Source organism: Meleagris gallopavo, chromosome 7, assembly GCF_905368555.1.
Source record: "Meleagris gallopavo chromosome 7, MGAL_WU_HG_1.1, whole genome shotgun sequence".
Classification (NCBI taxonomy): domain Eukaryota; kingdom Metazoa; phylum Chordata; class Aves; order Galliformes; family Phasianidae; genus Meleagris; species Meleagris gallopavo.
In genome coordinates, this window is record NC_139410.1 from 16,315,198 (window position 1) to 16,340,124 (window position 24,927).

At 40.3% G+C, this 24,927-nt stretch overlaps 2 protein-coding genes and 1 long non-coding RNA gene across 4 annotated transcripts in view; 2 read left to right on the forward strand and 1 right to left on the reverse strand.

Annotated features, from left to right (window-relative positions):
* SCRN3 (secernin 3) lies at positions 1-8,139 on the reverse strand. 2 transcript variants are annotated; one of them, XM_085228381.1, is made up of 7 exons: positions 7,844-8,011; positions 7,504-7,685; positions 6,804-7,003; positions 6,134-6,346; positions 3,432-3,594; positions 2,903-3,083; positions 1-1,828 (listed from the first exon to the last, which is right to left on the reverse strand). In XM_085228381.1, exons 1-7 carry the CDS (start codon positions 8,009-8,011, stop codon positions 1,673-1,675), a joined length of 1,263 nt encoding a protein of 420 aa, XP_085084507.1. In that variant the 3' UTR covers positions 1-1,672. The 2 variants fall into 2 exon arrangements, with proteins under 2 accessions (XP_085084507.1, XP_085084505.1); XM_085228379.1 differs by lacking the exon at positions 7,504-7,685 and having other exon boundaries at positions 7,844-8,139.
* Positions 8,071-24,927, forward strand: part of CIRSR (corepressor of RBPJ and splicing regulator) — a 21,426-nt gene continuing 4,569 nt past the window's right edge. Inside the window, exons 1-8 of the mRNA XM_085228378.1 lie at positions 8,071-8,209; positions 8,604-8,698; positions 9,458-9,531; positions 11,229-11,242; positions 11,334-11,389; positions 11,631-11,679; positions 11,892-12,009; positions 23,945-24,051. Of these exons, the coding sequence (XP_085084504.1) occupies positions 8,138-8,209; positions 8,604-8,698; positions 9,458-9,531; positions 11,229-11,242; positions 11,334-11,389; positions 11,631-11,679; positions 11,892-12,009; positions 23,945-24,051 (585 nt within the window). The 5' untranslated portion in view covers positions 8,071-8,137. The remainder of the gene's footprint in view (positions 8,210-8,603; positions 8,699-9,457; positions 9,532-11,228; positions 11,243-11,333; positions 11,390-11,630; positions 11,680-11,891; positions 12,010-23,944; positions 24,052-24,927) is intronic.
* LOC116216822 (uncharacterized) lies at positions 12,016-21,426 on the forward strand. Its single transcript, XR_014884455.1, has 3 exons — positions 12,016-14,588; positions 16,458-16,495; positions 18,398-21,426. It is a non-coding gene; the product is annotated as an uncharacterized LOC116216822 (long non-coding RNA).

The following is a 24,927-nucleotide window of genomic DNA, read 5'->3' on the forward strand; positions in this document are numbered from 1 at the left end:
TTCATGAGGAAAACGGGTAAACACAGCACATTTTTATTAAATATACCATCTAGTTCACGAACATCCACTCTACTATTGAATTTCTAAGAAATGGTGATGGTAAGACATGCACAAAAGGTTCACAGTTGACTCAAGCTTAGTTTCTTAGACAGTCTTGTTACTGCCACTCAGTCAATATATGATCTATGTATACATGATCTATATAGGAATTTGAAGAACTGTTACTGACCCATTCAATTCTTGGTGTGGATCTGAACATGCTACCAGCACGTTAATCAAAAAGAACAAATTTGATCAAGTTTTCTTCATCTTATTTGTTTGGCAGTACAAACCTCATTTTATATGTATTTCTTATATCTGCCTGGATTGTTATTTCCCCTGGGAATATAGAATGGCTTGCAAAATATCAAAACTTTGTGTAGTTTTCTTACATCTGAGATGACTCCAGAAACTGAGAAATATAAAGCATTCCTCAAAGGAATGGTCTTTCTGTGGTCTGTGGGGATACTGCATCTTGTCACCTACTATCACTGTAATTTCAAAGCTCCATTTCATTTTACATGTTCTCTTCTGAAGGCCCACAGAAGCACTGAGATTTTTTTCCTTCCACTTGTAATTTTTATCCTGCTTGATCACATAGCAAAGTCAGAACCTTCCTTCTTTTTTTTGCTCTCTTTATCCCTTGCTATGGTTAATAAAAGTAGTGTCATAGCTTGACCGCTGCTTTTAGCAGGAAAAGCTTCATTAAATCAACTTCTTAGTCTAGCAATTTTAGCATAACAAGGTATGGTTAGAATAAAATGAAAAAATTTGGAGAGTCCTTTTAAGTGCTCCATTGAGTATATGTATATACTTATGTACCCTGACTTATTCATTTCCAATTGCTTCATTTAAAATAAGCAAACAAAAAGGTTACAGTAAAGTTTCTTTAAATGCTTCCTTTTAAAAAAAAAACTTCCACACAACACTATAAAATGTATTACAGAATTAATTTAAAATAATTATATTGTATGTAAATAAATTATTTTTGGTATCAGTGGGAAAAATAGGGAAGTGAAAATTGTGCAGTAACTTGCAAGATGCTTGCTTTGTTGAATTTCAAGTAATCAGATTTCGTAAGAAATCATGACAAAGTTATGATTTGGATTCAGTATAATTTAAGTTCTTAGCCTCATCCGATGCTAAAGGAGTAGAATATACGAAATGTACCCTAGACAGTATTTATCGAAAAGCTGAACATCAGTCTTTCTTAACCATACCACTTTCCTTTTTGTTCAATGAAAGCAATACTTTCTACATCCTAGCCAGTCTTCCAGCCTGGCCATTGAAATTCAGGCAAGGAGAAATTCTGCTGCAGTTATTAATTTGATTATACACATGTGCAACATGGGGTTGTTCTGCAACTTAGTCAAGCTACTGAATTCTAATTGCATCTGTATGTTGGCATATCAGTCCCTGTTGACAGCTTTTTGCCACTTACAAAGGTACTGCCTAGCTCTAGAGAGGCTTTTCTGCCTTGCTTCCTACAACCAAAAGCTGTTTGGCCTGAATAGAAATCTGCATCTTTAAAACTGTCCGTACTAAATAATTGGTATATTGAAAACAGGAGGTAATCTATAGAGCCGCTCCATTAGAAGAAGTAAATGTAAAAGCGATCCGTTCAACAGTAATTTTAACCATATATTTTGAGTTCTTCATCTACACACTGAGAAAAAAGGTTAACCAGTTGGTTTGTGTCAGGACATCCGTTTTGCAGAATTGATTTCATTTCACGCATCTTCCTTTTCTCCAGCGTCTGTATCTCTTCCAGCATTTCTTTACCTTTGCCCTACACAAAAAGAAATGTTCTGTTTCACTGGAAGCTATACAAAAGATCTTTTCTAATACCTAGAACTCTCTCCACTTCCCTCATATTCTTTGACTAATGTGCCTCGGAGGGGAGCTGCTCTAGGAATTTAAGCCAAAAAGACTTCAGTGGCTTATGTCCATTTTTTAGATCATGTTAACTGTGTAAACAGGAGAGACGCTACTGTTAGAAGTACCTGCCTTCCTGTTTTACCTCTGTGCCCAACTATCTTTGTGATCTTGTTTTCTTTCTTGATGTCCAGGGAAATTCCTCGATACATACTACTTAATGCTATGTTATTTTGGCTGCTTCAGAATAACTTCTGTGTAGTTCAGATATTTCTGTAGTGCTTGCTACGTCCACACTGCCATTTAGATCAGCAAAATTAGGATCCGTATAACTGTTAGGTCCGGAGCTACCTACAACTTATGTGTTGTAAACGTGCTGCTAAAATGTATCTGGTTTTAGTATTTGATACAACTTGGCACTGCCAGTATCCTGAGATGTACTAGTAACAGTGTTGCTATAATTGTCAGTGAGATGCTAATTTTGTGGGGAAAAGAGCTCTGGAAGAAGCAGGAGAATAAGAGGAAAGTTGGACTATTCAAACTGAGGTTCTGTTCCTAAGGTTGTTTGACGTGACATGCATAAGAGAGTCTGTCCATACCAAGCAATGGTAAAAGGCATGATCTCTTTGCTGGTAGAGAACGGAGCCCTGAAGAGTTCTAAGTGCTTGCATCAGGAGCTGTATATTTGCCTGCAGCTGCTCAACCACTTCCCTGTTGTCTGACTAGTGCAGGCATATGTATGGCCTCTTTCTCTGCAAGATTATCAGCACAGATACTTCTCTGGAGCTACGCATAGGGGTACAGCTAGTTTCAGTTCTTAGCGTTGGAATCTGGCAGGCATATGTTTCTAAGATGATTGGCTTCTCGAGCACTACCATATTCTTCACCATTCATCTAAGGGTATTTAATGATATCACATTAACAAAATGTGAGCAAGATGTTTATATAAACCACCTGCTTGGACTGGAATCTAATTTAATCAACATACCTTCATAGTTTCCATAACTACAGCAGCACTTTCATGTTTTTTATAGAGCTCATGTCTTCGATCTGGCTTACTCTGAAAACGTGGCTGCTTCTTGACTGGATCATCTGGACCAAATGTAGGGGAGCTAGTTTTTAATAACTCTGTAATTCCAGGCACAAATATGAAAGGCTTGAACACAGACCTAGGAACAGAAAATAGAACATAGATCTTTACTGATATAGCTGTGTTAAAAAGGAGTCAGTAGATTGCTGTATTTTCCCCTTACTTCTACTTCCTTCTCTCATGGAAGAAGTTTAAAAAATTAAAAATTCTCCAAACGTGTTTTTAAGTCAGTGTGATAGCAGCACGTTTCACTAAGTAAGTTGGTAGAGGGTATTAATGTACATAACAAGCATTACATTCCCCCTGCTATTCGAGTGTGGGTTCTTTGGAAAACAAAACAAAAAAGGACTATAGTTAGACAAACTGATACACTTTTCATTTAAGTATTTACAGCTTTTTATCATCATAAAACTTGCTGCTGCATCACCTTGCAGGGTCTGGAGTTCCTGTAAAGAAGTGAATGCATGGCAGATTAGGGTCCTGAGGCAACACAGACACCATGCTTCCAGTTGTCATAAAACCACCTTCCATATTAATGCCACTCTCTTTGTCACGAAGGATTTCCATCATTGTTTCAGAAGTGATAGCACCTATTTCAGACACAAAACAATCATTTACACACAGTGCTATTTATACTGCCAGCTGCTACATTTTCTGCAACTGGCTACTTTTACCTTTAGTAGGCAATGCCAACCTTACTTTTCCTGTATTGGCAAAAAAGAAAAAAAAAAAAAAAAAAAAAAGCCAAGCCATACATTAATATGTAACGCTTCAAAATATCACTGTTTTCCTCCAAGTATTTATTTCAAAGAGTAGGTGATAACGAGCTATAACATTTATGACTTCAAAAAGGAGGAGGGAGGGAAGGAAAGAGGGTGGGTGATGCTTCCCTTTCCCTTTTCCCAGAAAGCTGTGGTGCATATGGCTTGCAAATGGTCATCCACACAGTAACAGTAATTTTTCAGGTGAAAATCAGTAGCTTGGATTAGAGGCTGAACTTTCTAAGTATTGTGCTGGAGTTGAGAAGACAAACAGCCATATTGGTCATTGTGATCTATACGGTAAGGCTCCAGGCTGCTTTGAAATGTAAAAAGTAACTGTGGATGGATTTTGTATGCCTTTAAAGTGAAGCCCTGAGACTTTTTTTTGTGCTAGCATCCGACCTTCCAAAGCGCAAAAGCTTCAAGTTGATGATCGGAATGATGAACTTCAGTAATTTATTTTATACACAGAAATCAACAGAAACTACAATAGTAAATCCATTTTCAAGAAGTGCTAACTCCCTTTGAGAGGTATAGTGCCAAATGTCTTTATGATAATAGTTCTTTCTTCTCAATGGGGTGAGCATCTAGATGCTCAGCATCTAGTCTTCACACGCTGTTGCTGTTCATATATACTATACACCAAAGCTGAAACCCTGGCATGGTAGCCCTAGGCAATGTTCAACAGGCAGCACTTGCAATACTTTTTCAAATTTGTTGTACCAGTTGAGCATATACTTAAAACAGAATAAGGCTAGTTAATTCACTGTGTTTTTTCTGCTGGGATGGACCGTCTACATTTAGTCTCTTTGTGGTTGCCTCAGTGAAATTCTGGCTGCATAAATACGTAATGTATTTTTTTAAACTGTCTTGCTGTTTGCTCTCAAAATACACTGTTGTTAAGTCAGATGTGCCTTTTAAGAAAAAAAAAAAAAAAAGCAATACAAGTTGTCTGTAGCCAGGCAGGCTACAGGAAAATAATCTCTTCTTAGTATTCTCACAGTTGCTTGGGCAAGTTGGAGAATAAAGTCAGCAAGCTGGACAAATCAATGAAACTAAGCAGCAGTTGGTTTGTGAGCTGCAAGCTGGCAACTTGTCAAGCAGAAAAGGTGTTGCCTATTTTTCACTAGACTTTTTTTTAAATTATTTTATATTCCTAAAATACATTCCTTATTATTTAAAATGTGAATAACATTTATCTAAAAATGGTCTGTATGTGGTAGGAAGCATGGGAAAAAAAAAAGCTGCAATGCCATGAAGGGAAAAAGCTGGGCAGGATGGATTAAGAAACCAGTGATTTTACTGCTGCTTTAAACCAAATAGCTTCTAGTTAGGACACCTATTTAAAATAAATCTAAACAGAACTGAACCCATGTGAGGCTGATAACCTGAACACCTAGTGTGATTGTTAAAATGGCTCAGGTAATGCTTGAAAATGGGGATTTAGCACGAAAACACTGATAGAATCCCAGCACTGTTATCATACAGGTAAATACAGGTATTATGAAAATGCTTTCAGTATTCAGAACCTGCAATTCCCAAAATGAATGCAGGATTTACATGATCACTAAAGCAGGAAAGCAAAAAGTAATTCATTCTGATGCATGAACTAACTGCTGAACTTGGTCTGATGGAGCTCAGCCAAATAAGTAAAAAACACTGGGGTGCAGGGTTACTGGAGTTCAAATTAATTACTTCAAATGAGCAAGTGAAGGCAGATGTATCAAAAAGCTGCCAGGTGGATGCAGTTTGAAGTAATAGCTTCTCTCTAGAGAGTTCTGCAAATAAATAAGTTGGTGATTAGGAGCACCTGCTTAGAGTACAGAAAATTCTTTTATTCTGCTCTCAGTGTTTCATTAGGCTGCATAAGGTTAGAGTAGCAGTTACAGTGAAATCACAAAGATTTAAAAGACAAGCTCAAAAATAAACACAAGATTATATACGTGACCACTGTGCTGGTGAATGATGTTAGATTAAAGATGTTCATGGGATTCTTTATGGCTGCCAACCCTTGGGAGTCTGTTTTAGCCTCTGCTTTTTTAGTTACAGGTACAGTAGTGATATACAGCATACCAGAACGATTCAGAGCAAGGTCTTACAGACTTTTTAGCAGTGTGGTCTCAGTGTCGTTACTGTAGCTGGGTCTTTGATATTGGATGCTTGCTTTATTTTTTTCCTCATCACCAAATTGGCAAAAATGGATAAAAGTATCCAAAGATCAGTGTTTCTCCTTTAGGAAAAACATGTTTCTAAGAAGTTCTGGTTCATCAGATCATATGAAAGGTTGCTCACATCAGAGGTTTACTCGTTTATGATTTAAATTAATGTAGCTCACCATACAGTCTTAAAAAAATACAAAAAATGATACCTTTATGTTTGTTCAGAAGTTTGTAGCCTTCACAATAGCGGCTTCTGGATGTAGTCATTCTAGCAGTATTTACATAAGAATACGTGGCAGCAAAATCAAATTCCTTTTCCCCATCCCACCAGCCCTTGCTTTTGGCATATTCCTTCATCTCCGGATGTTCTCTGTCAATCTTGGTTGTGATAGAGAGCTGGTTGGAAATATTCCGCACACCTCCTGTTTGTAAGGTGAAGAATGAATCATTTGAATACAGTGAACGCTTTTTCCTGCCCTACTGTTTACATTTAATTCCACTGCTACCGTCATATGTCAAGCTCTGTCCTGACTGTTCCCATCCTTACATTCTCAGTCTTCAAAAGACAGATTGACACCTCAGGGCACACTGACCCTGTCAGCACTAACCTGTTACCAAACTGAATTGATTACTACCATCCCTAAGATTATACGTACTGCTGCTGTTCTCATCCTGGCCTTCTTGTTGTCCTCTGTTCTCCAAGTGCAGAAGTGGTCATCTCTGACTCTGAAAAGGCCCTCTGAGAACCTGCTACCCTAAGATGCAACTCCCATCCATGTCCTGAGGCTAGTTCCATGCCTTCATGAAGTGGTAAATGAAAACTAGAAAATTGCCACTTGTCACCACATTCAAAATACTTAAAGAGAGCATCATCCATACCTTCTACTTTTTCTGCTGCCCAGTGTTTTCCTGATGTCTCCAGCACCCACGCTTCCTTTCTGTCAGCTATCAGAAAGCTGTTATGGTACGTAAAGGCCATGTGGCTCTCCATGCAGTTTCCTCCCTGGCCGTATTTTTCTAGCAAATCAACTATGACAGTAAGAGCCTTTTCAGCTGTGTCCGCTCTCTCAAGTCCAAGCCTAAAACAGAAGGAAGACGTTATCTTTGGAATTACAAGCTTGAACATAACTATTCAGCATGACTATTCAGATTGAACTGGAATGCACAAGTAGTTGTCATTATTTACATGGAGATGTATGGATAGGTAAGTGTGAGAGGGGGGAAAATAGCAAGTGAGCCCAGACCTTAGGAAAGGCCCATGCACTGGGTCCTGAAGTGCAGCTGTGTTCCTGTTACGAGTCTTGTTTCACATCCGTTTTGTACGGAACAAAAATGCTTGATAACGTTCTTGTCAGACTCTATTTCGGTGCGTGATACCTCTCCCATCCTCAGCTCCTGGCAGAGGAACAAGCTAACTGCTGTGCCAGTAAATACTTATTTTTAACCACGGTGAGAACAGCAGAAAAGACAGATGTGTTTCCTGCACGCGAAGGCACTTATTTGCCCACGTAACTCAATGCAAACGTTTTGAAATTAAGTTCTGAATCCAGTCCCATTTACCAAAGCGGCGTGTGCAGACCTTACGAGATCCATGCCCAGGAGCGCCTCGGCACCGCACACCTCCTCGCGGCCCCACACGGCCTCGTTCCCGATGCACACCCCGTGCTCGTTGGCGCCCATCTCTGCGCCCCATAGCCAGGACGGGCGGCTCAGGACCACGGCGTAGGTTCGCTCCGCTTGCTCAACCGCGATGTAGGTGCACTGCAACGAGCCGCGGCAAAGACGTCGCCTTTAACGCCGCCGTTCCCGCAGGCACCTCCCCACCCCCTCCCCACCCCCCACCCCGCGTCCTCCCCGGCCCTGCCGGGGCCGCTCCGAGGGACGATCGCTCGGTCTGGGCGGGCCCCGCCGCGGCTCACCTCCAGCTGGGCGCCCGGCGGGTGCGAGGCGGCCGGGACGTACAGCACCTCCTGCACCTCGTCCGACGGCCGGTCCGAGTTCTTCCCGAACACCACCCGGCCCTCGGCGGCGGCGGGAGGCAGCGCCACGAAGGTGTCGCAGGAGCGGGGCGGTGGGCGGGCGGCCATGCTGGTGGCGGGGAGGAGCGGAGCGGAGCGGCGCTCCGCAGGAAGGCCCGCCCGCCGGCCCGGAAGGCCCGCAGCGAGCGCTGCAGCCGGTTGCGCTGAGCCGGCGGGTCGCTCCTCGCCGTCGCCATGGGGAAATCGTTCGCCAACTTCATGTGCAAGAAGGACTTCCACCCCGCCTCCAAGTCCAACATCAAAAAGGTGAGCGGCCCTCCGGCGCGTTCCGGCCGCGGCCCAGACTTGCGGGGCTCGAACGGCCGTCTCCGTTCCCTGGCTCCAGCCCCGCCTGGCGCAGTGTTGCCTTATGCTGCCCGTCGCTGCCCTCCGTTCCTGCCCACAGGTTCCTCCCCCGCAGCTCCTGGCACCCAGCGCTGCGGCATCCCCTGCGTCTTGTCCGAGCTTCGTTTTCCCTCCGCGTTACTCAGCTTCCCCGCCTTTGTTCTCAAATGTCATTGAAGTCTTAGCTTATCAAAATTATGCTTTGATTAAAGCTGATTTTCAGCACGCTAAACCAATGAAGTGGTTATAGGGCGTGTTTTACAGTACCCAACAGTTTTACAGCCTGCTTGAAGTGGAAACCTCTTGTTTTAACTAGGTATGGATGGCGGAGCAGAAAATATCCTATGATAAGAAGAAACAAGAAGAATTAATGCAACAGTATCTCAAAGAACAGGAGTCCTATGATAACAGGTGAGAGCCAGCTCTTCCTAAGCTACTTGAAACGCTGTTTCTGACCATGGCGGTAGATGAGGACAGTGACTGGAAAACTGTTGTCTGATTAAGCAGAATCAACAAGGTCTGCTTTCAAATCACAGAGCCACAGAATTGCGGGGTTGGAAGGGACCTCAGGAAGTCATCTAGTCCAACCCCTGCTAAAGCAGGTACCATAAAATAAATCGCACAGGTAGGCTTCCATATGGGTCTTGGATGTCTCCATAGAAAGAGGCTCCACAGTCTCTCTGGGCAGCCTACTCCAGTGTTTCATCACCCTAACCATAAAGAATTTCTTCTGCACGTTTGTATGGAACTTCCTATGTACAAGTTTTAGGCAATTGCTCCTTGTCCCGTCAGTACGTGTAACTGAGAAGAGCCTGGCCTCATCCATTTGCCTCCCACCTCCCTCTTAGTTATTTATCAACACTAATCAGATTCTTCCTCAGTCAGTGCTACAAAGAACAGGACAGGTAGGAGACCTGGTATTGCAACATACTGATGCAGAACTGCATTTCAGCTGTGATTGAAATGTTTGATCTTTGGTACACAGTGAAGCATGCAAAAGCGTTGACTGGCCCCTTGGGTTTTTTGATATTCAGCTTTTTTGTATGCTGATTAACAGATGGAAAATTTGTGGTTATTATCATAATTTTTTGCTGCGTGTTTCTTTTTTTTTTCATTAACTAATACCTATGTGAACGCTTTGTGTATAACACTCCAAACTGTTCCTTTTAGGTTGCTTATGGGAGATGAGCGTGTGAAGAATGGTCTTAACTTCATGTACGAGGCCCCACCTGGAGCAAAGAAAGGTACTGAGAAGTCTGTGGGCAGGCAGAACTAATGTCACTCTGAACAAATAAATATGGTCGTTTTGATATTAAAATGGTATGGTCATAGAGGAGTAATGCTAGAAGGTGTTGCTTTTTGTTTTCCTGCTGGATATATGCAGAGATGGATCATACTTAATAATTTTGATTGCACACTACTTTAATTTCAGTCAAATTGAGAAATACTTTTTAAGCAACAGTTCAGTGTGAAGGGAAGGTATGGCAACATCAGAGGTTCTGTGCTTGGCCATTGGTGTTTCTTTAAGGCATTATAAAGCTCTGGATGAGAAAGACTAGACTTTAGCAGCACATTGGCTCCAGCAGCACAAACTGTTTTGGCCAGCTCTCCTTTTTAGAAATAGCAAGGTAACTTTTGCATAAAACTTCTGCCCGAAATTCAGCTTGATCCGTGTCGGACATGGGAGTTACCAAAGCAAGAAGTTAACTAGCTGATGTCTTGTGAGTAATAAATGCTGGATGACCCAACTCTGGTGGGTCTGGCTGTGTCTGTATTTAGTACGTTCATGAGCAGGAGTTCCTGAAAGCCTTGTGGATACATCGACGTTGTTAAGTTTTAGTGACTGATAGGTGTAAGCGCAGGAGTAAGAAAACATAATTTGTAAGAGTTGCTCCCTGAAAACAGGTTGTCCTGTAGCTGTCATGCTGACCTGCTGAGAGAGGCGGTCTCAGTAAAGCCAGCATATGGCCCAGGCATGCTTCCCAGCCAGTGGGCCTGAGAAGGCTTACCAGGGCTGATTCAAAGCCCTGAAGGCTGACTGACCTTCTGGAGGAGGCTCAGACTCTGTTCACTTCTTGCAAGCCCAGAAATACCATCTCCACCAAATTGAAATTTTATTCTTGATACTTTTTGTTTTAATTATTACATATGCAAAATATAGAACAGAAATATTTTACTATCTTAAATGTGACCTTTTTAAAACATGAAACTGAAATGATAAGAATGGGCCCGTGGGACTGACACAGTGAATGACACAGTAATGTTTATTAAGTAGTTTTTAGGGTATTTTTGAGATCCTGGTAACCCAAGTATTCAGTTTAATATAAATAGAACTTGCTTTGCAGTAAACCCATGCCTGATAGGAATTACATTAAATCTTGTGAGAGGAAAACCTTTTGTAAATTGCAATTTATTTTTTATGAATTAGCAAGTAAAGAAACACATTTTAACAGTCTGTAGTCCAGGAAGTACTTATTTTGAGAAACATGAGTAGACAAATCTAACTAGACTTCCTCCATTAAGTTCTGAATTTGCATATTAATCAAGTTAATGATAACCATCTGACAGGGTGAGTCCCTCTATAACTGCTGTGATAGATGCACTGACTAGGAAACAAATTTTCTCTCTCTGAAAACTAAAGAGAACTTTGCAGCATTGCTGTCCAATCCCAAGCTGTTGCACAGTGTTTTCCTGGCTAGAATTTGCAAGTTTTTGTGCTTGTGTATCACAGCAATGTAATTTTAACAGATGATTAGGTTTTAAAGGATTTGCAACTGCATATACTAGAAGCTGATTATTTGTGTTCTCTATTTTAATTAAGTTACTGTTGTATTAGTGTATACTTCAACATGTTTTACTTCCAGATTGGGCACCAGCTGCATTTTATGTGTATAATTAATATATTGTCTCTTCTCTTTTCATAATTTCTGAAAATTCGAAGAGGAAACTAAAGAGGTATTTTATTACATCATTTCATTATGTTTTTTACCTGCTTACTGGAAGTGTATTGGAAAAGCTCAAACTTGCCATGCTTTGTGTTTTGCAGCAAGAAGGAGAGACTGAATACAAATTTGAATGGCAAAAGGTCGCCCCTCGAGAAAAGTAAGACGTTTTCTGTGGATAAAATCCAGACATATTCTTTAATTTACCTTCCATAACCTTTTCTTTTTCTTCTTTATTTTCAGTTTCATTTTTTAACGGGTCATTTGTGTAATCATTCATGCCCATGCAGCTAATTAGTAAGGGTTGTAAACCTGGAGAGGTCTCAAAGTAGTTTGGTGTGTGATGGTTTACAAAACAAAGTGAATTTAGAATGTGTTTGCTTTTTGTGTTTGTGTAACAGGTACGCTAAGGATGACATGAATATCAGAGACCAGCCGTTTGGCATCCAGGCAAGTCACATACATTTCACCCTGTGGAGATCTTGAGTGTATTGCAAATATTATCTAACTGCAGAGAATCCACATGGACTTAATTTTATTGTGTTTCTCAGTGAGTCTAAAAACATTTCTCCTGCTACTAACACAAATGTTTCTGTAAATGTTAAGTTGTATTGTTAACTAACTTACGCCAGTGTTGTTTGGCTTCTTTTTTTCCCTTCTAGGTGCGGAATGTGAGGTGCATTAAGTGCCACAAGTGGGGCCATGTAAACACTGATCGAGAATGTCCGTTGTTCGGCCTCTCTGGAATCAACGCGAGCTCAGTGTCCAGTGATGGTTCAGGTAGGCAGCAAATGCCTTTCTGAGGGTCTGGATAAAAACTTGGGCAAAACTTCTCAGGTTTAATTTTGCAAACTTTATCTTCTTTCGAAAGGTTGTGTAATGGGGAAAAGATTTCTTATTTCATGTGTTCTATCTAACGTTTCTGATCATTTCAAATGCTAGGGATCTAATTTTCTGGTTACTAGCTCATTTTTAGAAGAATCTCTAAAGACTGTTGCTGTTGATTCTTCCTCTGACAAAATGTCAGAAGCTGCAGTGAAATTGTTTCCATCGGTCCGAGAATACCTGTTACCAAACCAGTAATCATGTAGTGTGTTGTCAAAGACTGTCCCAGTTCAGGTTCAGGCAAACTGCTCTGAAAAGCTGTAGTGTATCAGTATATTTTTGTTAATCATTTGGAAAAATGGAGAGATTTTTTTAATATATCTGATTGCACTTCTATAAATGGATGAGTAAGTGGAACTGAGCTTTCCTGGTTTCCTTTCAGCTGGCTTCTGATTGCTTTGTGAACTTTTTTTTTTTAACTAGGTTTCAATAAAGAAGTGGATGTAAGCATTCAAACTAAATGATGTTTGCCTAGAGTGCTGTAAACTGACTCAAGTTAGTAATGCTTTTAATATTTTCAAAATCCTGGTCTATTAAGAGACACTTGGTAACATGGGTGAGTCTTCAGACTTGCTACTGCACTTCAAGGTCATGATCATTCACTTTTGCAGGAGTATCACTACGACCGCACACTTGTTAACACCTATTCTTCTGTTTCTGCTCAGGATATCTATTTTATATAGTAGCTCTTAGTTTTATTTCACGTTGGGCCTACCAACAGTCTTGCCTTCGGAATTACACCACGCAGATATTTCATTTCTCTGGGATGAGGCATAGAAGACTTAAGTTGAAGGAAACAATGCCTCTTATGCTCCTCTGAGCATTGTCTGATGATTATACCGTTGCGTTAGCGATCCTGCAGTTGACATTCTCAGCCTTTATATTCAATAGGTTATAACATTAAATCATCTTCTTACCTCATTCCTACCTTAGACGAAATTGTGCTTGGAGCATTTGGTGGGGGTAGAATTATACAGTGCAGCTGTTACGTGTCAGTTGTGCTTTTATGCTACAGAACTTTTTTATTCCAGTTCAAATGATGTGGGCAATTTTTAGGAGTGCTTGGCTGGGAAATTTGAAAATATTTGGTACATGCTTGTACCAGCTTGAAAATGGACTCATTATTTCTAATGCAGACACTTCACAGTGTCAATGTAAGGCTAACTGCTTGCTTCAAACCCAACTGAACCAATTATCTAGAGCAGGAAAGTTGGAATGCTGCGTGTTTCCTATGGAGAGAGATGCTGTCCGGGCAGCTTTCCAAACAGTCATGCGAAGCCTAAGAGAGGGATTTAATGTGCAGGATGAATTCTGTGTTAGGAAAAAGCCGTAAAACTGTTTCAATGTACTCAGGCTGTGCAAATGACCTCACATTTCCAAGTTGGAAGACAGTGTGCTGTGCTGAGCACAGTCTTTAGCAGACTGAGAGGAAGGATTTCAGCGAGTAGGGGCGGGTGACAGATTGGGGTTTGTATATATAATTTGTAAGGCACTGTGATCTTGGCTTTGAATAGTCAGCTGTAATGATACTACTACCTTCTCATTTTTTCTTTCAAGAAAACTGTATGAAAAAACAGTGGTGGTAAAATTTAAAACAATTGTAAGTTCTTCATTTAATAGCAGATAAGAGGTTTATAGGAACGGGTAATATTGTTAATTAGATCAGCGTAAAAATGCTTGTCTGCTTTTTCTAACCTTAGTCATGCAATCCTCTCATCAGCTTTTCTAAATCTTCATCCGCTTTAATAACAAGCTAAGTTATGCTCCTCTGAGGCTTCTGGAGTTTCCTTGACTGTATATGAAGTATACAGTTAAGTGAGAACACAGATTATTTAATTCAGTAATTCTCTTAAGACTCATAATTTATGCACGTTAGGTGAAGCTTGCATCTCATTTTACAAAAATTTTACAATTTTTTGAACTGAACCCTGATACCAGTCCTATGTTATCTGGGATAGGGGATTAAGTTCTTGTCTTCGTGTTGCTGAGAGCTCTACCCAGGTGTTACCGTGTGCAGATCTGCAGTCAGCTCTGTAAACTCAGCCTTAGCTGAGGGTAAAGTCAGTTTGTCAGAACGGTGTTTTTACATTTCCTGACAGAGCACTGTAATACTAACAAAGCCAAAACCTGTCATGTTCTGATCAAAAACCCCCCCACATGCACAGTATAATCTTGCTTTGACCATTTATCTTCATTGTTGTTTCCATTCATTAAATCTACCCAATGCTTTTTATGAGCCTTAATGCTGAACCAGTGTGCACCTCTGTGAATGTTCTTGTCTTCCTCTATAAAACACAGCTCTCTGAGCTTTGCTTTTCCCTGCTTCTCTTTATCACTGATTATATCCATTACTACTCCTAAGCTGCTTATTCCTAGTTGGGTTTTTTTCTGATTATTTTCTAGTGCATTGAAAATGTGTTCTGCTGTGCCATTTTTACTTTGATTGGCCTAGAAGGCAGAAAATACTACTTAAAGTAAGTAATACTCTGAAAGGTTAGGAAGTAATTCCTTCCGTAGGAGCTCCATCTCTGAAAGCTTGTTCCTCCTTTGTGTGTTATGAAATTTGAAATGTGTTGTCTCGTAAATGAGATCTAAGAAATAGATATATGATAATAATAATAAAAATATATAGTATAACAGTTAATATTCCAGGACTGCAAATAGCTTATGAAACCGATTTTCTTTGAAAGATGCAATCTAGCCTATTGTCCTGATTTCAGCTGGAACGGAGTTAGTTTTCTCTATAATGTCTGCTAAGATGCTGTGTTCTGTTTAGGAAAAAAACACTGTTGATCCCACACCCAACACATGTTGCAGTTGTTGCTGAGCAATGCTGCACAAAGCCAGGGATGTTTCAGCTTTTCAGCTTCTCTTACTGCCCTGGCAGTGAGGGCCTGGGGGGCTAGGAACCCTGAGGGGACAGAACCAGCACAGATGACCTAAACTGGCCAAAGGGCTGTTCTGCATGATGCCACACAGTTATGGAACTATAACACTAGGGGAGTTGGCTGGGGACTGCCACAGCTTAGGGACTGGCTGAGCATTGGTTGGCAGGTGGTGAGCAATGGCATTTCACATCAACTTTGCTTTTCTGTCTTAGTAAATTGTCTTCATCGCAACCCATGAGGCTTTTTCTCCTGATTCTCTTTACCTTCCTGCTTGGAGGAGGGGTGAGCGGATGGCTGTGTGGTGCTGAGCTGACTGCCAAGTTAGACCGTAGCAGGCTTTTTCGGTGCCCAGGACTTGAAAGGGTTATAATGATATGATGATGGAGCTGACCAGAGCATGTTAAAATTGTTACAAGCTTTATAGTAGCATAGTAGTTGCTGGTCACAGTATTGATTCTTTCACCCTCAGTGTGGTTTTATTTGCTTTCATAGTTAATTTTCTTAGTTCCTTTCTTGTTTATCAATACTGGGAGCTGGCCTAAGGTTACACGTGCTTTTGGCATTTTGTAGATAGTGCACACTCATATTACATTGACCATGAACTTAATGTGGTATTTGTACTCAGTACTGCCATCGTTCTAGCAATTAGGGAACCTTACTGTGAGGACTATTAACAAGCTCTTTACTACAGGCAAGTTAAAATAGGCTTTGAAATTTTTGAATACAGCTGGGATGTTCAAACTGGCACAATCCTATTGCTGTATCTTCTTTGTGTTTCTGGTTTTATCTGTGGTTAAACAACCGTTGCAAAACACCAGCCAGAGATGTGCCCTGAGGCAGGATGGCTGTGGGTGGCAAGGTGTGTGGGAGGAGATGGGCAGGTATTAATCACCATCTCTGAATGGTTTGGAATTCACCCCTTATCAAGTGCAGAATCCTAAAAAGCTGACAGAATGTTTCAAAAAGCTGTGCCCTGATCCTGGCAATATGAAAGAGTTAGAGCTCGCTGTGCTGTGCTGGTGCCTGGCCTGTGCCTATCAAACACTGTTCACCATTATTCTGTACCCTCAAAAAGAAGAAAATGCTTCTGGGTCTATCCCAGCCCCTGCAGCAGGTCCTGTGGCTGAACCAGAGAGGCAACAGGAAGCAGAAACTGCCCATCCCCATCTTGCCCTTTCTTCCTCCGAAAATTTAAAATGCCTTCAAAAGGTCGTCTTTGAATGGCATCTTCAATTTAATAAAAGCACAGCATCTTTAAATGCTCAAATCAATAAGCTTCATAGGATTTTAAAATAAAAGAAAGTAATGCAGAAACAAGTCATGTCAAAGGGAAAGAAACAGCACGTGAACAGAACAGTGAATTAGTGGTTGAAATGGTGATCTGCCAAGAAGCACAGTTACTGCATTCCAACATTCTTGCATTTCTTGATGTTTTATTGCCTGAACTTTTTCTAGGTAGTCCGGTCTGTTCTTAGGAAGACCTTCTGCTACAGGTATGAGAAATACACATTTCACTCTTAATTGCCAGTATTATTTCCTTTCATATGCTATAAATGGTGCATCTCAACACACAGAGAAAACACTGAATAGCGCTTAATGCAGGTGCAATAGATGTTCTCTTCCTGAAGGAGAACATCAGAACAGAGTAAAATTCCTTGTTTGGACTCAGGCTTTTCAGCCTCAGAGGAAAAGCTTAACTTAAAATGAATGAAAATGAGACTTTGTTGGATTTAGTTGGGTTATCTGAAGTTCTTCTCTGTTAGCCTTTGAGGAAAGAGGTGCAATCCTCTTCATTCAGCAAAAGGTACTGGTCTTTGCATTTATCTGATGTGATGGCTGCTTTGTCATCTTCCTTCCTGCATGGAATCCAGAACAGCAGTCGCTAAGCGGTTTCAACGTTGAGTGTCTCACACAGAGACCAGTTGCTGACTCTGCTTTGCTCAGGTGGAAGCAGTGTGGGGGTGCAGCGTGCATGGCACACGACTCCGGTCTGTTCGAGTGAAGACCTCTATCTTTCAAGATCTAAAATACGCTGCAGTGCACCAGCAAACAGCAAAATAATTACAGTCAGTCCCTTAGCTTAGGCTTGGTTATTTTGCTTCTGGGACTATTTTACTAATCTAGCAGGTAATTCATACTAGAAAAAAAAATAATAATCTTACCATTAAAAAAGCGCCTTTTGAATAATATCTCACCAGTGAATAGAGATTATTTCTGCAATAAGGCAATTTCAGTGGATGTGGTTAGCATGGGATAATCACACCCCTGGGGTACAGCCTTGTCTGTAATCTCCCAGGAGTGTAATTATTTCATGATAACTGCACCCCCTGATGTTGCATTATTTCCATTATGAAATTCTTAGTTTTAGATATAAAGTAACTTACTTTGATCACTGGAAACTGCGAAGTAGTGCTAGAATGCTCCAACTGTGACACGTACAGAGACCAACTGATAAGATTTACTTCTCCTTTACAAAGTTAAATTAGGCCATCAAAATGCTGCTTTGGGCTAAACTGCTTTACCTTTTTTTTTTTTTTTTTTTTTTTTACTGGTAAAATCCTAACTTTCAAAGTTCAGACAAGATGAAAGTATCTCTTGTGGTTCTGACTTTACATCCAGCTGTGCACATATGTGTGTATGTGCACATATGGAGTATGTGATATGGAGAGTAGAAAAACGTCACTAGCATCTAAAAGTTTGCCTGTATAATCCTTTATTTTAATTGTTAACCAGCAACTGCTGTTGGTTCTGGTGCTTTTCCATGCTTTTTGTTTAACATTATTAGAACATAGACTCATAGGTTTTACATGCAAAAGCTTTTGAAGTAATTTTGTTAATTCACTTCAACGTTGCCTGTAAGTGCCACGGTCAGATAAATCAGTCCAATCTGATGCTCTTGACCTATTGAACTGGAGAGTGCTGGGCATCATTCTCTGCTGTGCACTGCTTTCAACATGTTACAGTCAACTGGCTCCATATATTTTCTATCCAGTGAAGAAACGATTCTGCAAAATGGTTTACATATTTATGGAAAACTGAGGCAAATAAAAGCCGAAATGTGACTGAGTGACATGTGTATCTAGTGTCTGACGTTCTACCAGGATGAAAAGGCGTTTGGTGTGTCAGTGTAAATGCAGCCTTCTAAAGGCTCATCAGCCCCTCCTAAAGCTTGTGCCACTTTTGTGTTACCCCAGCATCCCCACACTCACTGTGCTTGTCTGTTGCTCTCTGATCTTAAGCTGCTTTGGGGTGTGAAATCCCTTGCCATAAAGATCATTGAAATCATCAGCCATACTAAGACTGAAAAATGAGATCTATGTCTGTGTTATATTATGAGTAGAATCTCCCTGCATGTTTTCCAGCGACAGATGTGGTACCATTTTGTTTTCCCACAGATAAGAAGTGCATTGTATTGGGAATGCAGGACTGGATTGAAGTGTTCTCTTAAATCTGTATTGACAAAGGAGAGGTATTTGAATATGCTAACTGTGACCATTAGTATAAATGGTCATCTGCAGAATTGCAGTGCGCATGAAACTTTCCTTTATGGTCTGCAGCTGAGACCTTTGATTGTGAGCAGTTGGAGCCCTAACAGAGTCTTCACGTAGTTCAAGAACTATCTCATTTCAGAATAACCCTCCATTTATGCTTCAAAACCCTCTGTATTTGGTGTGAATGGCATTTGAGTAATAAATATGGATTCCTGTAGCAGTTTGATGATTTAAATGTTTTTTACTTCTTAAAAATTCAAGATTCTCTGAAATAGCCTGCGACAAAAGCACGGCAATGTGTTACATTCAGTTAAACTGCAGATGCTCTGAAGAAAAGCTAATTAAAAGCCAGAGGTTTTGTATTCGTTGGTTTCTCTCAATGCCAACTGCAGCAGTTGCTTTGAAGTGTAAATATGGTCTGAATGTAGTCATCCCCGAAAGAGATGGAAAAATTATCAGTGAAAAATGATCAGTTCTGAATTAGTGGAGGCTGCATAAACTTGCTGGGTTCTTCACGACCAGGGTCACGATCACATAATTATGATAATAGCTCTTTGTCCTTTAGATAAATGAGAAGTGTCTACTCTTATCTCTGCCACAACTGCGGTGAAACTTCACAGAGGATATGGCGTGATTAGGCTCAGCCTGTAATTCTTTCCCTTTTTTGTTCCATTGCCTTTTAAGCCACCTGAATAAAGAACCTACAAAACCGTGTGGAGAGCACAAAAAGTATGTGGGTATATTATTGACAAACCTGCCTCTCACAATTTTGAAGTTAGGTTGTCTTTTAAAGCAAAACCCAAAAAGCCTTGTGTCTAAATGGTACACCCTTCCACTGTGTAAAATCACATTCTGATTTCAGCCTATTTTCACCCTTCTTGTGACCATCTGCTAAGGAAACCAGCGGCGTGGTTCTCCAACACTTAATAAGGTGAAAGAGCTGTTTGCAATCTTCCTGGTGTACGCAGGTCTACAGTATTCCATCTGCCCACCTGCAGACACAACAAAACAGGGCACTGGTTGTTTCTTTTATGTTCCTGTTTGGAAACTGTAGCGTGCAGCCATGCTGTCCTCAGCCAGTGGAGTTGTATTGCTTGTGAGCTTATGATGCACCGTTCATCTTCAATGGCTAATTCAATAAATTCCTATTTGTTTTGCTTAGAGATCACTAATAAGATTTTTAGGTCTGAGTGGCAGTTGCTAATGTGATCGATTTATTCAACAGCAGAGCGTGGCTTTAATATTGCTATCATATAGCAAATCAAATTTCTTTTTGGAAGAATTACGGCATCATGCTGTCCAAGGTGAGCATGAGAAAGACCTAAGCATGTCATCACCATTCTACTTTTTTAACAAAAAGCACATGGTAATAATGGATAAGCCTGCAGAGTCTCTTGTCCTTGGTTTGTAAGTGACTTTTAAGCCTAGGTAGAGGAGAGTATACTGAATGTGAAGTGTACTGATGAAGGGCTAGCAGATAGGCCAGTGTGCTTTTTGTGTTTGCATAAATTTCATCTCTGTTAGCAAATGAGGAGATAGCTGATGGTATGGTGAGGAATGGGGAAGCTCTAGAAAAGCCCAAACATGTTCTGAATATTCTATTGGCACAAAAAATGAGCGTTGGTTGAAATGAAGGTTAAAGAGTTGTAATTAAAATGGCACCATGAGGAATACACTGTTTTTTTTCAGGTTTTTTGTTTTTTAATATGGAATGGCTTATTTCAATTCGTAACAATACGTAACTGCATCTGCTATGTACTGGCTAGGATGATTTCTCCTGCCACAGGCGGGAGTGCTGGTTACAGCATTACTGCTTCTTACCTCTTTGCTTTTCATATGTATTCTGTAATAAAAATCTAGATAGGGACCTCATCGATTGCAAAGAATAAATGGGTTTGTTTATCTGTACTGGTGACAGTAGTGAAAGCTTTTATCAGTAAGTTGAGCTGTCGAGGGTAGCACAAGCAGATAGATGGAAAAGTACTATCTTGGTGATACTGGCAATCACAGTATTATGGTCTGTCCTTACTGCCACTGAAACTGCTGTAGAAAAAGTGGTATTTAATCACAGTTGTTATGAAAAAAGGTTTTAACGTCCTGTTGGCTAATATTGGATAATTTGAAAAATGTGCTTTAGACATTTTAATGGAGGTCTGCTGGATGGTGTGTTACAGCTAGCATTGTTCTCCCAAGGAGGAGTCCTTTGCCTGTGCTCATTAGATGAAACATTCTGGCAACAACAAAGCATTACACACGCTCTTTGCATTTCTGGCTTTGTGAAAAGTACAGACAAAATGGAAAATGACAGTTTTGGCTATAGGTTCTCTTGTTTCAGGGCTGTGAGTGGAGGTAATAATGTGGGGTGGGAGAGCCTGCTGTAAGCTAGGCGGTCAGTAATTGAAATCCAGAATTATATTGCCCCCTGGTTGTTTAATAGAAGCAGAATTGATTCTGTTAAAATTGATCTCAGTAAAGTGCAGAAGAAATTGGAGTGCTCTTTATTATAGAAACAAATTGACAATGTGTTGTAGAAGTCTTCGTATGATATCCTTGTGAAATCCAGCATAATTGATGCTCACGTGGGCTGCAGAAAAATTCTACTTACAGCTCTTCTATCTGTTTAATTGCATGAATATTATAGAGATGCACCAACAGCTGTCAAGCTATGGTTGTGCTCAGGTTGTACTTTGTGAAGACTAAAATCCTTCTTTCTGCACTTTGTTGAACGGTTTGAGTTTTCAGGTTTAATGTCCCAACCTGTCTATTTTTTTTTTTTCCTTTAAAACTACCTTGAACAAAATATAAGAGAGTAAAAATGTTAAGAACTCTGAGAAGAAGCAGGAAGAAATAGCAGCCTCTTTGCTTGAAAACAGTATTTCTTCAGGCCATGAAAAAGATTAAAAAAAAAAAAAAGAAAGAAAAAAAAAAGTAAATTCTAGAAAATAAGCTTGGAAGATTGAAAAATTGCTATTTAAAAATAGCAAGGTACTCTATTTGACTTCTTTCAGAAAGAATAAGAAACGGATGATGAAACATTATGACTTTGAGCTTATTTTTAGTTAGCTGATGGAGGAACACTGAGAGACTTCTGTTAGGATTCCTAGCAATCTGCTATTTTTACAGAATTTCTACATCTAGTGTGCTATTAACTTATGACATAATGTCCTCCCTGGTCCTTTTCACCTGCATGAGATCACTGAGCTGGCTTCTTCACGGGCAGTCTCACAAGTCCCTAAGGAATGCGTATCTGAGGATGTTGTGGTTTGAAGCATGATATGGAAACGGGGTCCCTTTTGGGGAGAGGGAAAGAATAACCACGCCATAAAGATAAGAAGAGATAACAAGATAACACTGCTGCGCAGTGCACTGTGCCTCCACACCCAGTAGCCTGCCGCATGGTGTCGTGATATGGGATACTGGTAAAACCAGGACAGGGGACCTCCATTTGCACAGTACACAAAGTATGTTTCTTTTCTGACGACGGATTGATTGAAAATTGATGATGCCACTTGTGGCATACTTAGGTAGCATCGATTCCTGAGAGCTTAGCCAACTGAGAGCCTCTCAGCCCAAGCTGACCGTCTGTCCTTAACGTACAGTTTGATAGGAAGACCAGATAAGAAACAATTGAATTCATGAACCGCTTTAATCTCGAGGTCTTGTAGTAGGTTTGGTGTAACTTGTCCATGTCCACCAGACAGGAGTAAGAGTGGTGTCAGCTGTCCTTGCTACAGTAGTACCATGTAGTGTCTGAAGCATTGCAGATGGAGCTATGAATGTGTCTCCTTGATGTCAGTAATAAACATGGCAGCAAGGCTTCTAGAAATTTGTTTTAGCCTTGTTCACTTTCCTCTTTAGCATAGCTATTATGTGTGTGGCTGCACTGATCCTGGTGTGAGCAGGCACTCTGGCAGGCCTCCTCTTCCTTGTGTTGGTCTGTGCTTTACAGCACAACTGCAGTCAGTTGGGCAGAAATGCACCAAAATCAGTAGCGTTGTGCGATTGTGATTGGCTTTTTGTGTGGAAGAGGAAATTATTTACCTCTTAACAGTGCTGTTGTGAACAAAGAATGCCTGAAATGTTTGTTTTTCTAGAAAATGAGCTACGAGTAAAGGTGCATCTATGGAGAAAAAGATAAGCCCCTACTTAATAGACCGTGTGGACTCAAGTAAAGACTGAGAGGGATCTCCCATCAGAAAATCATTGTGCCTGGCGAAATAATACACTGGTGAAAAAGTGCAAGGGATCCTGAAACATTTCCAAAGTTTTCTCTTCTTCATTCTTTCTTTGTGTATAGACCTGTTTGTTTCTGTGAACAGTGTGTTGTACAAGAAAAGTCAGGAACTGTCAAAGCTGATGGTTTTTTTTGAGAAAGTGCTATTTTGTGTTTTCTGTAATAATTCCATTTTCTATACTTACCCATGTTAAAAAAAAAACAAAAACAAACAGTCTTGTTCTCCACAACCCAGAAACTCTCAAAACCACAAAGCAGGATGGATATGTTTTGTAAGAGTAAATTGAACTTAGCATTTACATGTAGTTTAGTGAAGTATTACTGATGGCTCCGTACTCTGGATAACGTGCCTTCGAATTTTACTTTAGCTTGCCTTCTCCATCTGCCTCACACAGTCATTGACAGGAAGGCTAGTGAATGAAGTGCTGTGGAGATTTACCAAAAGGGACCTACCAAGAGCAGGTGTGTTCAGGGTGAAGAGAAAATGCCTGTTCAGGGAATTATATATTGATAATTGTAGCATTCAGTTAAAGCCAAGGAGCCAGGTGTGGAGATGTAAGTTACAGCGAAGCCAGCACGATGCAGACCAAGCTGCTGTGCCTAATCCCAAACGCCTATGGTAATGTGAGGTACTGCACACTTTTGAAGCTGAAAGCTGTGAGCGGACTTTGAGTAACAGCACAGAGACCCAGCACCTCTGGGGGGCCCTAGAATGAGTTAGGACCTAACTGATTTTTCCATGTATTTATTTTCCGTCTGTATACCACGTTTCTGATGATGGTTACTTTTTATGTTTAAGTTCAAAAATGCGTGAAAAATTATGAAGAATGCCTTTTTAATGGCATAGTAGCAATGCATTTTCCCATTGTGTTAGGGGAGAAGGGGCACTTGAGTCTTGTTTTATGTTTTTTTCTTTCTGTTTTCCGTGCATTTTGTAGTATAGCAGAAATACACTTACCTAAATATATTGTTTTCAACATGACAAAGTTACATAAGAGAATCCCCTTGTACTTAAAGAAAAATGCAATTATTTTCTATTCTGAATCTCCAGACTGCTGTTTTAGAAAATCATATCTGATTATTTGCTCAGCAGAAGATTATTGAGTTGATTTAGCTGTGATTTTACTTAACAAAGCTTCAACTGAATTCCTACTGTGGAGTCCAAAAAAGGTAGAGAGATATAAATGATACATTCAAACTGTGATTTTTGTGAACAGGGCCATCAATGCACCCCTCGGAGCTAATAGCGGAGATGAGAAACAGTGGGTTTGCACTGAAACAAAATGTACTGGGGAGAAACTTGACCGCAAATGATCCATCACAGGTAATGATCTTTTTACCAGTAAGCTGAAAATGTCTATAAATCTAAATGTGATTGCTTGTGAATTGCTGCTTAATGTTTTCCAATATGCATATCCATAGGAAAGCTGAATAGCTGCACCAGTGGAAAATCTCCAGAAACTTACTGTGTTTTCCAGCTCTGTTTTAGTCAGAATGATGAATCATAAGTTACCTTTTTTTTAATCTATTTGTAAAAAATTAAATACCTCCTTTGGGTGACTAGAAATTAAATTTTTCATAAAGGAGTGGTTATGGGTTTTACCATGTACTTGTCATGCAGCGGTGGTCTCTGCATGAATGTTTGAGGAAGCATGCCCAAGTATTGCCAGGGGTGCTATAGCTGAAGATGTTTTTGGTTAACTGAATATTTTATGTCTGTTATTTCTGAGGGAGAAAATATTTAATTGTTATTACTTAGGCTGCACGAAGTATATTTCAAGTAGAGGCAATTTCACAATAATATGAAGTGAAAAATTCATATGCATTACTTGGGTGAGATGCTATGCAATAACCTTTGTTCCTATGGGAGGATAGTCGAATTGCCATGTCAGCAAGTTTAAACTAGAGACAAGACAACAGTCCTCAGCTGGTCTTGAGATGCCGGAGTAAATCAACTGTTCCGCAGTTGGATGTATGTAGGTTGATCCCAAAGTAATGCTTCCTATTTATTTCCACTGAAACGACGACAGAAACAAAGAGCAGAGTAACACTATTTAATAGAGTCAATTCTCAGCTACAAAATGCTATTTTTCAACGTGGTCACCACCATTGGCTGATTCACACAGGTGAACTGAGTGAGATGCTCTTCATTTTGTGGTGTGACAGCTGTGCATGGCCACCTGGAACATGACTTGTCTTT